General features: G+C 43.2%; 1 protein-coding gene across 1 annotated transcript in view; it reads left to right on the forward strand.

Moving 5' to 3' along the window:
- Positions 1-16,586, forward strand: part of ccdc102a (coiled-coil domain containing 102A) — a 67,945-nt gene that overhangs the window by 25,770 nt on the left and 25,589 nt on the right. The window contains 4 exon segments of the mRNA XM_065952523.1: positions 7,930-8,404; positions 8,539-8,928; positions 15,263-15,492; positions 15,836-15,944. Of these exon segments, the coding sequence (XP_065808595.1) occupies positions 8,042-8,404; positions 8,539-8,928; positions 15,263-15,492; positions 15,836-15,944 (1,092 nt within the window). The 5' untranslated portion in view covers positions 7,930-8,041.

Below are 16,586 nucleotides of genomic sequence, written 5' to 3' on the forward strand. Positions count from 1 at the left end.
CGCTGCACGGTTCGCGCTCGGGCCCTAATAAGAATAAGAAGAGATTTATACATTAAGGATTTAACTTAACATTCTTACTGCTCTGCTTAAAAAATGAAAAATGAAATATAATACAGCATTTATTCAGGATTGTCAACTGAATGTAAAAATAGTTGCTGGAGGTAAGAGGTGTAAGTTTGCAAAAACTGTGATGACAGTGGTACATATGTAATAACGATTTGGGGGGGTTATCCAGAGCTGTGCAAATTCGTGGCTGTGCAATCAAAGATATAAATGTTAAAGTGCAGGAGTGTCGATACGTTATCAGTTGAAACTATTCACTTTAATGATGAGCAGTCAGACAATGTCGTTAACTAACTTTCATATCACCTAGAAAACAAATAAGAAGCTGCTGCCTAAGTCTTTTGTAAGTTTCTGCTTCTACTAGTGAAAAACTGCATCAGGGTTCAGCAACAAAGTGCATTTGGCAATCTGATGGATTTAAGTCTATATTCTATGATAGCATTGTTATAATAAGCGTTCATGTATTTGATCCCTCATATCCTCCATCAGAAATGCTTTCAAAGGGCATTACTTCAGCTCATCAACTCTCTCACCACATGTGAATACTGTTTAGTGACCATAGTGAACTGAAAAGTAAACGAGTGACACGGGTTGAACCTCTCTTTTAAAGTCTTTTCAGAGTTATAAACTTCCATTAAGCTCGGTGACTCACAAAAGACCGAGGGTAGGGATTCAGAATGACTGCTCTATCAGATTGTGGCTCTGCAGCTGTGCTCAAGTTCTTGTTGGTTACCCGGTAAATCATGTAAAGAGTCACAGGGATGAAATTGCTCTGATTGGCTGCATGTCAGCTAGCAGCACTGGGGCCCCATCCATCAGCTTAATGATCAACTGATCAAAAATAAATTGTGGCTTGATTACTCAGCCAGAGACATTAGTCACAGTGCTGGCAGAGGACGAGGAGAGGGGGACGTGGGGAGAGAAACAGACAGAGATGATGTATAAAAGCACTGAATGATATGTGGTTTCCTTCTGTCTTAGTTGTGTTTCAGCAGAGTCAAAGGACCCTGTCAGTGTCAATACACAACAATAGAGGACCCCTTCCTATGTGCGATTATGCATTTATTAGGGGTGTTCCTAGGCAACTCATTTTAGTTTACAAGGAATTTATCCTCAGACTAACCATCGAGTCTTGAGGTAAAACACTGTTCATTTATTTAACATTGTTATTTGGTTTTTAGAGTGTGGCTAACGTTAGCATTGCTAGCACCTTGAGCCTTCGTTCCTCCTTTCAGGTTGACATCAACACGCTTGTGGTTATGTATTACTCCAGTTTAGGGTTGCAAAAGGGTGGAACATTTCCGGTAGATTTTTTGGTAAATTTCCAGAAACTTTCCATGGGAAGTTAAGCTGGGGAATTTTGGAAATATTCCAAACTGTATTAATACCATACATCAAATTTTTAAAATATATTACCCCATAATATCATCAAAACTTACTTCACTTTATGTAGTACACGGGATAAAATGTGTGGCTTCAAAAGTCTTGTGCTCTGGGCTCAAAAGTGTGGTCCAGGGTTCTAGAAATCATGATGGAGGAATGCCCAGTGCATGTAGGGGGCGTGGCCTCACTAGCCCTGCAGTCAGCAGTGTGCTTAGCTTGCATGAAATCTGGTTGTTTTAGTCATGCTAAACCTTCAAGTTTGAAAATTCACGATTTATTCCCGTTAATTACCATAAATTCCCGTTAATTCCCATGGAAAGTTTCCAACTTTGAAAATTCCCGGAAATTTTAACCCTACTCAGTTGATGTGTCAGTTTAAGCTGACAGACTTTATACATTTTATCTCCATTTCATGCATCAAACCGTGCTGCTCCTACGAGATCTGTTCACTGTGCTTGTTTACATCCAGGTGGTAGAGCAGGAAGAGCAGGCCCATTAACCGGAGCAACAGTCTGTCTATACAGCTCCAGCATTTAAACACAGAGGGCCAACATTTAAAAATATTATTTCTTTAATGTGATTGTAATTTTGGTGCCTCCCAACAAGACAACGTTGAACTATTTAGTGGAACACATCCCTACCATAAAATATTCTGTGGTTTAGGCATGTTAAAGCTTTGTAAACTTCAGTATTGTTAATAACTGACATTTATGTACCTGGTGTGTTGCTTCCTTGGTTTAATTGCTGCGACAGCATCTATTTTTGGAGCATGTGGGCCACACCGCACACCTGAGCAGGTTTTGTTTGTTGTGGAGCCTTTTGCTTCTCAGTTGCAGGTTAACAGGTTCACACAGCCACACATCTCATCACAGGCTGCAGAATATCCAGAGCAGGGTCAGAGTGTTTGATTCAAATTCAAATTAGTTTGAGAATATTTCCTCAAGTATAGGCTTTACAGAAAAAACAGACACACACACACGCACACACACACACACACACACACACACACACACGTTCTGACACTATTGAACTGGAGGGTAATGAAAAGAGGGAGTTTGAGTGCAAGTTACTGCAAGTTAACAATGAATGACACAATCTTTGACACATTCCTACATGTGTGTATACAGCATTACTGCTCAGTCCTGTCAGAGAGACAGATATTCTAACACACACTACTCCCTTCATCTGTTGCTCCCTGGCTGAGGAGCTGAATGTAAATCGTGTGTGTGTGTGTGTGTGTGTGTGTGTGTGTGTGTGTGTGTGTGTGTGTGTGTGTGTGTGTGTGTGTGTGTGTGTGTGTGTGTGTGTGTGTGTGTGTCCTATAGGGCAGAAGGCGGTCAGACTCTTGGCAGTAAATAGTGCAGTGTGTGAGTGTGTTTATGACCAAAGGGGAAACCCTGTCAATAGAACCCTCTCCATTACCATCTGCTGTGTTTAGACAGCCCCCCCCCCCCCCCCCCCAAACACACACAGGTCCCTCCCTGGACACCCTCACATTTCTGTTAGGTTCTCTGGTCCAGATTGACTTTTCATTTGAACTCAATGTCTGAATAAGTCGAGTTAAAAAGATGGATGTCAGTGGTACAGTTTGATACGCTGCTCTTTATATTAGAACCACACGTTACAAAGAAGAACACCGATATCCACAAAGCTTACTGATCATGAACAGCGACTGGCAGTAAGTTTGAGGTAGGGACGCTAAAGACACGCCCACACACTTACAGAGGGATGGATGCGATAAAAACACAGAAAAATCGAGCCTGTTCTGAAAAAAATAATCACAGACAAAAGTTTCTGAGTCAGTTTGCAAACATGATTGACAGAACATGAGATCCTTTACTTCACTGACTCAGTGTACTTTAAGAGTTGGGCATCTGATTTGCCTCTGTCTGAATCTTAGGCCGTATCAAACATGAATGCAGCCGTGATGTCACCTTTTGGTTTTTGAAGCGATGTGTAAGGCCAACAGATGGTAGTTGCACATGCTCATCTCAACGTTCAATCAATCTGAAACAGGTTTAACCAATTAAGAAATGAGCTGCTCAGTTTTTTTTTAGTACAAGCTGCAAACATGTCTGCTGTAACAATTTGCATTTTTTTGTCATGTAATGAGGTTTCCATCATTAGAGTCTCATTTCAGTGTTTGAGGTTTGGAGCTATGATCCAGGAACAAAAAAAGAGGTCGTTTAGAAGTTACTGATAAATGTCCTCACCCTCCCACCTAAAGCAGTGTTCTATTGTTTGAAATCAGAAACTTGCTACGGTGTATTTAGGATGCCTGGATGTTTTCTTTTTAATATTCAGCTTTGCTTCAGTGATATTAAGAGCCCAAAGCCCAATGTGAAGCAATTTAAAAATAGTCACTAATTTGCAGCTGCAGGGCTCCTGCTATGTTAAATACGGTACAGCTGGAGTTGGCACTGCCGTACTTTTGTAGAGAATTTTATGACATTGATTTATTTTTATGTGTGATATGATTTTATACATTTACATTTGAAATCGTCAGCATTGTTGTCCTGAAGATGAGGAAGTTTTCTTTCTTAAAGGTTCGATATGTAAGATATCTTTTGAATTAAATCATAAAATGACCTTACTGTATCATCAGACATTAAGGAAACATGCCATGTTGAAGTGCTGGCATCAACGCAGCAGCCAGCATGTCCTCACTCTAAGTTTAGATTCTCCTGCAAATTTTTTTGTTTTTGTTTGGACCAGAGACGGTTTTAAGGCACCCTTACAGAGCCGCTTTGGACGCCCCTCACTTTGTCAGATATGAGAGCAGTTATCAGGTCAAACCAACAGGTGTTGCAGCGATGGAAGCAGGCAAGAGAAGTGGTTCAGATAGAAGTGATTGTACCCGACCTAAAAAGCCTCTGCATGTTTCTCATAAGCTCCACGAGCAGAAACGTGCTCAAACTAGGATCAATATTGGAGATGCATTTTTGCAACATTTTGATCATGCATCCGTCTAGTTTGTAGAAATGGTGCATGCCTTCTCCAGAAATTGTGTATTTCTTTAATTCCCCAACATTATTTTATGAAATGTTTGAAATGCTTTTTGTGCCTGTGTGAAGCACTTTGACTTCCTTGGTGTCTGAAAGGTGCGTTATAAATAAATTTGCCCCGCATTGCCCCCCTCTGGGCAGGTGGAGACAGCTCTCTTCAATGTTATGACTTTGGACTGCAGTACCCATTTGAAACACTAGGTGTCAGAGTTACATATTGCTCCTTTAAAATATGGAGATTTCTGAATGCAGTGTTCTCTTTAGAAAGAATGTGTGCCTGTCTGAGCTTGTATGAGGATGCTTTATTGGCCTTCGTTCAGGAAATGTTTGAGTCTGGTGAGCTGGACTGAGCAGACTGATCGTGTCCCTAAACGCAGCATCAGACTGACATGATATTCTGATCACGGCTGCCCTCAATTACAGTCGCTGATTGGATCCATTCATGACTCATACACAGTCTGCCTGTTTCTATACCTCTCTGTCTCGTAGCTGGGCAGGCGTCTCCTCTTTATAAGCATGATCTGTCACTACGATGACTTCAGGCTGCTTTTCATCACATGCTTCTTCTTGAATAGATGATCTTGTACTGAACCTCCAAAATCATCTATTATGACACCCCCCCTCTCCGTTAGCTCCTGACAGCCTTTTCATTTTTTCTTTCTTCATTTTAAATATGTATTGTTTTTTAGAGGACAGCTTGAGAGAGACACTAGGGGAGTACATGCACCAGATGGAGTCAAACTGGCGACTAGTGCATTAAGGACTGTAGCATCTGTACATGGTGCTTCTGCTCTAACAACTGAGTTAATGCAGCACCCCCGACAGCCTTTTCTGTGGTTTAAATTACAGAAACCCCGTTTCCACCGAGCTGTCCCGTATGGATCAGTACAGTTTGGTTCGGTAAAGCCTGTTTTCTTATTGGCTTGTGGTTCATTGTTACAAAACGCAATGAAGCTTTGTTTCAGACGAGGTGTGCCGCGAGGAAAAATACAGCCGTCTTTTATTACCGCTGTCGCACGGGAAGTGATGATTCTCTCGACCAATCACTGGACTGCAGTGTTTAGCTCCACCTTTTAGGGTCGGATCGGTAGACTTGGCATCTCAACAGAAGGGTCGCAAAAAGTAGGACGGTACGGGACGGTAATTTGGGGACCTTTCCCGACTTTTGATTGTGGAAACGCCACAAAATGCGTGACGAACCGAACTGAACTGCTTGATGGGGCGCCGGTAGCCTTGTGGTTAGTGCGTGCCCGTATACAGAGGCTGTGGTCCGCCAAGCAGGCAGCCCAGGTTCGAATCCGACCTGTGGCTCCCTTCCGGCCTGACATTCCCCTCACTCTCTCTCTCCCGAATTTCTGACTCTATCCACTGTCCTATCTCTAAATAAAAGCCTCAAAATCCCAAGAATAACACACACAATTTACATACATGATGTCATGTTGCCTCAATCCACAGACCACAGACCTCTTTTTAAAGATCTGTGACCTGTTCTCTCAGTTTTACTAAAGCATGACATTTATACTTCTCTAGGTTGCACTTAATATATTTTTTAATCTGACTTTTAAAAGCTGTTAAAGATGTGTTGGTAACAAGCCAATATAACTGACCTCTGCATGGAAATGCCATTTTTATTGGGCGTGTTCTTGCCTAAAGCATTTTCATGAAAATTCATTAACAATTCAAAATTCTAACCAAGTTAAAAAGATTTCTGAAGCTATGTTATCGACCTGAACTCCTTTTACTGAACATGATACTGTACGTCCATAAAACAGCATAAAGTCATTACATGATGTGACAGAGTGGGCTGCAGTGATTACATCTAGAAAAGGACTGATTGGTTGGTATTTAAAGATGAGACGATGAAAACTCAGTTTTTTGACCTTTTTCACTCTTGTCTCGGGGTAGTAGAAAAACATGTCACTGCCAAACACTGACAGTTTGAGCACTTGGACATTTCATAGTTTAAGCCTCCACTATGCCAAAAGCTGCAAATCTAAAGTTGCTTCATTTCCTTTCCCTCTCTCCTGCTTCCTTGGGAGTTGTTCCCATACCTCCTCAGGACCTTCCTCTGCCTCCTCTGGAGGGAAGCGAGGAGGCAGCAGGGGGAAGGGAAGAGGGAATAAGCAGAGCTTTTCTTGGTCCAGATTTTGCAGTTTAACTCTGGCCACATCTCGAGATGGCATTTTTTTCAAAAGCATTTTTCAACCTAAACCTGGCACAGGCAGTGGTGATAAGATCAGCACTCATCCACAGATACCTGAGGGGGAATTCTGTCCTAACCGCACTAATGTGTTTTATCAAGATAAGGCTTCAACCTCCGGTGTTGAAAAATGAAATGCAGAAGTGAAAAAAACCTGCAGTTCTTTGAATGTCCACTTGAGGCTGTCTATAAAAGACTTGGAAGTCTCATTCACTATCAGCACACACTAAACTGGGTTTTATACCTCACATGTTTTGATCTCATGAAGGATGCGAGTTGTGTATAATTAGGGGCGTGGCCAGCTCTTTGCCTGTCGTTAGGTTGACTGAAAGAGGTCGTTTGCAATTTCCAATATGGCAACCACCATGGATGGGCTTTCTAAACAGCCCTTCAGAAATGAATGGGTGATGTCACTGAAACGTCGTCCATGTTTATATACAGTCTATGATGAAGAAACACCAAAGCCAATTAAAGACACTGTGTATTTTGCAAATTTGAGAATATGAAAAAGATGGTGACCACACCCTGAATACTACGAAACAGATAATGCCATAATTGAAAGTCGTTTTGACAGTTCAGACATAACGTTGATGATAAAGGAGTTTGTCTTCCACGTGATGTCCACTGTGTTGTCGAGTTCTCAGGCGTCTGTGTGTTGCTTTAAGTCTCTGTAGGTTTCTGTAGGAGGGAGAGCACTGAGAGGGGAAAATGGTTTAAACAGAACTGAGGATCAAGAAGGAGATCCTTGCACAACTTTTGCCTGGAGAGAATGACTGATGAGAGTGCCTGCTGAGAGACACGGATCAGATTTTCTTTCAGTTCTAGCTTTCCCTTTGGGAGGCCGGCTGGAGTTAGCTTTGTTCATGTTTCAATTAGATCCTCAGACATTTGTCAGATACTAAGTGTCTGAGTGTGTTACTGCTTTTCTCTGTCTGTTTTCTTGTGCCCATTTGTTCTTGTTTAGCTTGGAGCTGATTTTTTAAGCAGCAGAAGTCGTTTCAGTCTTGGTCCTGTGTGCCAGCTGTCCGGCTTCTCTTCGGAGTAAAACGTTTTCTAAAGCAGACGAGGACTTTTCCTCCCCAAGGGCAGTTCAGTGTGTCTGTCAGTGATTTCCTCCGAATGTGTTTATATTCATAAATTAGATTATTTATTTTTTGATCAACGTTGAATTGTTTAATTCGTCCTCTCTGCACACGAGGGCAACAGATGCACATGCAGGTTTTATTTTCTCCTGCAAGCTGAGTGACTTTTGTTTTGTTTCTGTCTTTCTGTCTTCAGGCTGATTTTTTGGCTGCTGAGGATGATTTTTTCCTGAATATCCCCGCTATCTACTGCCCTCAACCTCCCATCATCCTCTTCACTGTCCTCACCCACACCAACTGCCTCCATCATGAACCACACCCCAAGCCCCCACCTGTCAGAAGGCGGGAAGTCGACCAGAGGGGACATACTGTGCAGCCTCGGCCTGGGCTCCGACAGGGGGATCCGTTCTCCGGACAGCTTTACCCACACCCCCAGCCCCACTGGAGGAACCCCCAGCTCCAGCCCCCCGCTGCTGCTGTCCCCTGGTCTGGGAAGCCTTGGGCTGGGTTCCTTGGGGGCCATGTGTGAGGGAGCCGGGGCCGACTGGGAGAGCAGGGAGGAGCTGAGGCTCAGGGAGCTGGAGGAGGCTCGAGCCAGAGCCACTCAGATGGAGAAGACCATGAGGTGGTGGTCGGACTGCACGGCCAACTGGAGAGAGAAGTGGAGTAAGGTGGGCTGCCTTAATGTCTCTCGTCTTTTTGTGCACACAGATGTATGACTCCTGACTTCTATAATGATGAATATCTGTATATAAACATTTGAGCCCATCTTTTGCAGACATTGCCTAACTTTGTCACTTTCCAGGTTCGTGCGGAGCGTAACCGTGCTCGTGATGAGGTACGTCAGCTGAGGCAGCGGCTGGACACCGTCACCAAGGAGCTGACCAGCGTTCGGCGGGAGCGGCAAGAGCTCGCCTCAGAGAACGAGACCCTACGGCAGGAGACCCTGCGCCTCCGTGATGACCAAACGGCTCCTCCTCCTCCGTCTGCCACTTCTCCGTCCTCCTCCCCTGCACACCCATCCTCCTTCTCCTCTCCATCGATCCCCCCGTCCTCCCCTGCTTCCTCCTCCTCCTCCTCGCAGGTCCACACCGAGACCAAACTGGACAGGGTAGGGGAGGGGCCCCCGGGCTCTCCAGAGCCAGAACCTGTTAGGGATGTGGACTTGGACAGACAAAAGATGGCTCAACAACAGGTGAGTGTTTAGATCCTCTGGTGTCATGTGATGAAAAAAAAAAACTAACATAATCTAGCGCAGCTTAAATAATGAAGATTTTAACACTTTACATATTATTACATCCTGTTCTCTCAGGCCACATTGTGACTTTGGCTTCAAAATGGAAACATCAGTCTGTGTGTTTGTCCTTCAGTCGGTCTTTGTCATGACGAGCAGTTTTGCACGCTGATCCAGGATTTAGCTCAAGATGCCACTCTGCCTAAATCAAGAGGTTTAGAAATAAACATGTTAGTTCACAAAATGGTCTGAATAGTTCATATCTTGATTGGCATAACTCGACCGTTTTTACTTCATGCAGAGTAATACATAATATGGGGCATGACAACACTTGTGGAAAAGATAAACAGTATAATGAAGACAAGATGGTCGCTCAACTGGAAAGTAACCATGCATGAACGTGCATCACCGCTCGACAATCCGGAGAGTGATGATGCTTGTTGTAATCCATATAGCGCCCTCTGCTGGTGAAAGAGAACTGCTGGTTTAATGCAGTGAAACTCAAATGAAATGCTAGTTGATTGGTTTGTAAATCTAGTAATATCGACGCAAATCTGTGATAAAATAGCCGATACTGATAGTCACTCATATCAATATTGGCCGGTATTATCGGTTAGCCAATTAATCTATCGGGCTGTGGGTAAAGGAGCCTACACTGTGTGCAACATTTAGGATATTTTCTGCCCACAGACAAATACAGACAGAATACTAAATTATATTTTACCTCTAAGTGATGGACTGTTAGTTGGAGAAAACAAACAATTTAAGATCTAATCTTTAATCTACAAGTTGATGAAAATCATTTCATCTGATATTTAATTGACAAAAGAAATATTTAAAATGTTGTTGACAGTTTTGATAATCTGGTGGAAGTTGTGGGTCTGTTTTGAGGTTGCATTCTGTTTGTATGTTAGTGATTGGACTCCTCTTTTTGTCTCTGCGACCATGTTAACATGAATCTGCTGAAGTTCCTTCCTGGTCTCTCTGTGTCTGTGTTCTCTGCTGGTGAAAGGACAATGTGACCCGCGCTGCATGAATGTAGGCCAGAGTAGCTGCTGTTCTCCAGCTCTCTCACCAAAAGTGTTTGTGTGTGTTTGGTGATTGTCCTATTTAGGAAATACACACACACACACACACACACACACACACACACACACACACACACACACACATTTCTTATCCCTGAGGGCTTTAAATGCTGCAGTACTTCTTCTCTGTCAGGCGGTCCTATGCAGAGCATCATAAACCCTCTCTACACACACACACACCTGACACACACGCTTCACTCGGCTTGGATCATACCAACACACAATAAACCACTAAGATAACTTCAGACGTGTACTAGATTTCCTCTTTAAGCCCATTTAGTCAATTTCATATTGAAAATAAGAGACGAGATGTACGAAAAAGAGAAGTTCAGCCCCACGACACAACCTTAGCCAACAGTGTCATGACTTTTCCTTAAATAAAACACAACCCTGTAATGTTTGAGGTCTTAATTCTGAAACAAACGGTGAACACTTGCTGCAGCAGAAAATATTAACACACAAGTGTCATAAATATGATCAGGGAGTTCCTTAGAAGGGCGTTTACTTAAATTGTGTAGCAGAAGCTCTGGAGTCACTTTGGCTCACCGTCCTTCCCCAAATGAGTTCTTGACTCAACAGATGGTGAGGTCCAGTCCGCTAGCAAGAGCTGATTTCTACTTGGGCAAAAGGACACGTTTCCCTTGATTTTTTTTGTGGTGCCGGCGCCCCCCCCAACCCCAAAAAAAACCCCCAAAAACCTGGATTTTTCAGTTTCAACCTTGACTGTGTTCTGACTACAGATTTATACAGTGTACAGAGAGAGTGCCTGAGTGATATTTCCCCTTAGCCTTTAAGTAGAACATCTTTATAGGCTTCATATTGACAGCACTAGGGCTCTCTTACTTGTTCAACAATTTTGTTTTTTTGTCTTAAATGAGAAAAACTCCTTGGTTTGATGAAAAAAAAATAAGGTCAAACTCCTATGTTGCCATATCTAATAAATGTAATCACCTCAGTAGTGATGATGCAGTAGGATATTAGCAGCAGGTCAGCAGCAGGAGTTTCAGTCATGCTAACAGAAGAACTCTGATATGATAAGACAGCTTTGACCTCCTCTCTTTTCCTCTTACTCCTCGCTAACTTCCAGTGTTTGGTTACAGCAGTGGTGGGTCCTTGCTACGAGCACACACAGAACCGCACCATGATGTCAACAGTGGCGCTTCTAGACCACTTCTACTGAAGGGGGCCAAACTGGGGCCAGTTGTTTTGTTCAGAGGGGAACATTAAACCCAGGTCAAAAATAGACAAAGATCGCTTTAAAAAAAAAATATATATATATATATTATGCAAAATAATAGCGCACAACATTAAATACCATGATTGTGTTATTAGGTGGGCTCTTCCTTTTGAAAGTTGTGGCCAAAGGGGGGACACTGGCCCCTGTTGGCCCCTGTTGGCCCCTGTTGGCCCCTGTTGGCCCCTGTTGGCCCCGGCCTAGAACCGCCCTTGGATGTAAATATGTGTGAATAAGCCGTAACCTCATAATGAAGGTGTCCATGTCCCAGCAGCAGTACATCAAGATCCCTGTCACTGCAGAATCATCAGACTTGACCTTCAGCTAGCTCCAAGCAGAGTTTCCATGGTAACACACGCAAATCCACACATTATACATTCAAACACATAAACACACGGCGAGGGGTGTAGTGCAGTCCCAGTGAACCGTGATGATGCGTGTGTAAGTGGGTGCAGCAAGTTGTGGTCATGAAAGGACTTGTGAACTTGTAACTCAAACACAGCAGAGGCTCATTTCCTGTCTCTCTCCATTGTTCTGCTTCTCTCTCACACTCTGAGTGCTTCCACATGTGGCACGGGATGGTCCGTCTGACTGACATCTGTTACACACCGTGGCCCTCTGTTGGCCATTACCTGTAATGACAGTATGAGCCTCGTCGCTCCGTTTTCATGGTCATTCATGTGAAGCTTTTACTTGAATGATTGTTGTGCTTTTTCTCAGTCAGCAGTTTGTCTGGATGCTTGCATGTTAACCTAAATGCATTTTTGGATTTGATGAGTTTGTACAAGATAATAAATGGAATTTCAGAGTGATATTTGTACGGCTAGAAAGTTTGATTAGGCTTGTTGAGGGTTTGCAGAACATGTTAAAAGCAAATAACTGAATTACTCTTCCATAGTTATCCACTCTGCAAGAGAAGGAGTGAGCTTTCACTGTCTATTTTAGTCCTGTAGTCTTAACCTGAAAAGTTCAAGAATTACCCGTACTAGCTGTGGCTCAGTGGTACAGTCAGGATCAGAAGGCTGCTGGTTTGTTCCCAGCTCTTTGCATGTTTAAGACACTGAACTGATCGGTTGATACTGATGGGTACTTTACATAGCACCCTCTGGCATCAGTGTGAAAGTGGTGTAAATGGGTGGATGTGATATGTGGTGTAAAATTGCATTGATTAGTCAGAAGATTAGAAAAGCCCTGTAAGAGTCTAGTCCATTTACCATTTCACTGTTTTTTGAAGTCTGGAGAAACATCCAGATTGTTAGTCCACCTCTCAGTTTGTCAGCCAGACAGCAGACCACCGTCCTTTAAGCAGGTTAGCCCCTCCATCAGCGACACAGGGCTTCATCCCAAGAGCTGTGCACCCTCCATTGTCTCATGATTCAGTTAATGTCTGAAAAAGAGAGAGCTGTGTTGAGGGGGTGAGGGGGTTTTCTGCAGCCCAGTCCAGCTGTGCACCTCAATAAACCACTGGCTTTAATCTTTATTTTTTCATCTTTTTTTATCTTGAGGTACATTTCGCCGGGCACATCGGCCCCACTTGACTCTTATATGAATGCAAATCAAGATGAGATCAGGGACTGGATTAGGGAGGCGATCCTGCAGAGAACTGTAGCCTCTACATACTGTAGTTCACCTGCTCAAACATCCGAGCTAAACCAGCACCACCTCGACGACATTTAAAGCATCCTCTCGTCTTTGCTCAGATGTGGAGTGTCATTAAGACTTCAGGGAGTTTCGGAGACTCTTTTATGAGCCCCTAACAGATGGTGCTTTTGAAACTTCAGGAATTCCCAACTTGTCCTATTATACAGTTTAACCTCTGCAACATGTTTTATTATTATTATAGAAACTAGAATGTGTTTTAGAAAGGACAGTTAATACCAAAGATGAATCAAATAATACATTCATGATTTATATCATGGGTACACGGCTGTGGCTCAGTTGGTAGAGTCGGTTGTCTCTCAACTGGAAGGTTGGTGCTTCGATCCCCAGCTCCTGCAGCCACATATGCGCCAATGTGTTTGTGGGCAAGACACATAAATTGCTCCTGCTGCTTTGTCGGCGCCGTATGAATGTCTTAGTTACTTCTGAAGGTAACTTTACATAGAAACCTCTGCCATCAGTGTGTTCTTTAATAATTATCACCTGAAGAAGATCTCTGGTTGAAACATTGTGATGGATTCAAACTTTTTGTGTGCAGGTCTATCTTCTTCCTCATCTCTGACTTTTCCCATTGCTTCTCTTCCATCGACACACTTCCTTACCAGTGTGCTAGCATGCTGCTTTGAGCATTTAGCTTGGAGCCCACTTGTGCCAGAGTAAAGCCTCACAGAACTCCTGCCATGCTGTTAACGCTCTGTGTTATTCTTCATCATATCGGCACAATATACGTTGAAATGCATCAAATAGCTTGTTTGCGGTTCTGTCACTTTCCTCTCAGTGCAGCACAAAGAAGCTGCATTCTGCTTTATTTCAAACATGCAGCATTAAATAAAATACTCTCAGACGGTCCCGTTCTACTTTTCAATCACATGCTCTTAACGGCAGCTTGATGATTTTCTTAAAGCACCACACAGTGTGACGGTGCCTGTGGGAGACCCCGACCTCGCGTTTGGCAGAGGCTGTGAATGATGTAGGGTGGGGAAACATTTGGATTTTCACTGTTGCAGTGCCAAAGCAGACAGATTTACTATACTGTGAGGAGAAATAGCTCAACATTTCCAATCTCGTTTCAGCTCTGGCCATAAAATGAAATAAGATGTGAAAGTCTCCAGTCACCAGAATCTATGCGTTAGTTCCAGGGTTGTGCTGTGACGGCTTGTTGGCAGGAGCCGTGGATGATGATCTGCAGGATGAAGGAGTTTGATTTGTGACCTTGTCGGGGTAACAGTGGGTGGAGTGGAATACAGGGAGGATATCAGAGAGGAATATTGTAGCCGAATAGGCCCTCGTTTTTGACAAATCCTTTAAAACCATGCAGCTTCACAAGAGTCCAAGAAGGAAATGTGGGTAGTTTGGAATCAGAACAGTTCTGTATTTTCCTGGCCCTTCAGACATTTCAAGAGGAGTTAAGGATTGTTGGGAGGGCAAATGTTTCTCTAAGTATTTTTCTGCAACATGGAGTCAATGTCTGCCATGAGCACTGAGAGGAGTGAAAACCTCTTTTATTCACTTCATTTAGTTTACAAAACCATTTCATCTGCCAAACTCAGACGAGTTCGCAGTACTTTTAATGAAGATTTAAAGGGGACACATTTTGAAAAATCCACTTTGACGTTGATTTTAAACATTTATTTGGGTAACCTGAGTGTCTACTGACCCACAACATGTGAAATAAACCCATCCAGTCCTTTGTTTGTGGTCTGCATAAGTCTTACAACACAGAGAAAAATACTCTGTTTCAAATTTGCTCTCCTTGTGATGTCACAGTGGGATTCTGATAAAACAAAATCCCCTTCCCTCCCCTGGTATCTCCACCCATGGACTCCACCCCCAGCCTAGAACAAAACTTTTGCGCAGGTCCTTCATTTTTATTCTCGCTACAGAGGAGTGATGTCTACGGGGAAAGCTCAGGGGGGGCTCATTACATTTAAAGAGACACACACACCAAAACGGAGCGTTCTGAGAGAGCTGGTTTATACAGGGTCACAAACCTCCTCTGGTGCTTGATTCATGTTATATTTTGACCAAAGCACAGCACAGATGTTTCATTTAGACCGCAGGGGACTGTTTGAAAAGGTGGAGGAGGGGGATAATATGTCCTCTTTAAGTAAAATTCCTGTTTATTAAATTCTAAATACCTTCTCATTGTTTTTCCATCATTTCTTCCACCTATGTTGAGTACCCTGCACCAAAACATGTACTGCTTGTGTTTTATGCTCAGTTGGATTTTGTTGTTGAGATTACTGTGATATTTGGCTTTCAGAAATGATCCCGTCTAAAGTACATCCCTGTGATTCTCCCCTCTCCCCCTCAGGAATTGGAAGCTCTAGAGTCGGCTCTGGGTTCAGGAGACTCTCCTGAGGCCTGGGAAAGTCGAGGCGGTGTTAACTCGGCCAGCTCTCGCTCGTCCTCGGGTCCGAGCCGCCAGGAGCGCAGCAGGCAGCTGTGGGAGGACATCAGCACGGTGGAGGAAGATTCCAGCAAACTCAACGCCCTGCAGCTACGGCTGGACGAGTCCCAGAAAGTCCTGCTGAAAGAGAGAGAGTAAGAGGAACATCATAAAAACCAGAAGACTGTCTGTGGTGATGTAGCATAGATCCAGCTTAATGTGTTTTATGATAATGAACACTTACAGGGAAACCCATTATCAGCAATGGAATGCTCAGGTACACTTCATCAATGCTCGAGTGAAGTTATGTAAGAAAATATGTATTTAAAAGTAACTTGAGTCTTAGCGCCCGCCATGTGAGGGCAGCTGACATTTCTTTGTTGATTTCATGACAGTGTTTTGACGTGATTTCTTTTTTTTCCCTCAGTTAATAACCAACATAGAAAGTGAAACGTATTATCAAGTGCTGATCTGTGTGTTGTTTTTTGGTTTCCCTAGAGACAAGCTGGCATTGAGTAAAAGCATTGAGAGGCTGGAGGCCGACCTCAGTCAGTGGAAACTTAAATACGAGGAGCTCAGCAAGAGCAAACAAGAGGCCCTCAAACAGGTGAGCCATCGACGTCGTCGTGCAGCCACGTCTTCTCTTGTTTCAAAATGGGAAACTTTGAGCTGAGGTACGCAGGTTATGACTAAAAACTACAACTCTGGTATCTGCCTCATTCAGAAAAACAGCAGCTGGATCTGTTCTGATAATATTTGATCTAAGGAGGGTTACTTAGAAGAAACCATTTAAAACATCCCGTATGAATCCAAACTACCGAGTAGCTTCGTGTTCTGTTTGCAATAACAGGCCGCTTGTGCAGGTCGTAGCAGTCAGACCTTTAATGTTGGGGGGGCATGGTTTAGGTTCATCAACAGGTGGTCTTGGATTTAATTAGTTTGTTCTCAGAGATATGAAATGTGTTTTTTTTTTATTTTGATTTAAACATAAAATTGTGGCTGTATCTGGAAGGATACTTATTTAACACAAACGACCTGCCGTACTTTTCTTCTTTGGTACCATGTAACACAAGGAAGCCAAAGAAGCACATTACAAGGCAGACGTGTTATCTATTGCTGGTTGTCTGACGGTCACTGAATTCTCTTTTGAAGGTCATATAACTAAGAACTTCACATCATGTTCATCAATTGACTTTGATCAGAGAATGAAATCCAGGGTCAAAGAAGCTGGCTTCCTCAAGAATAGATC

Source organism: Labrus bergylta, chromosome 3 (assembly GCF_963930695.1).
Source record: "Labrus bergylta chromosome 3, fLabBer1.1, whole genome shotgun sequence".
In the NCBI taxonomy this organism is placed as follows: domain Eukaryota; kingdom Metazoa; phylum Chordata; class Actinopteri; order Labriformes; family Labridae; genus Labrus; species Labrus bergylta.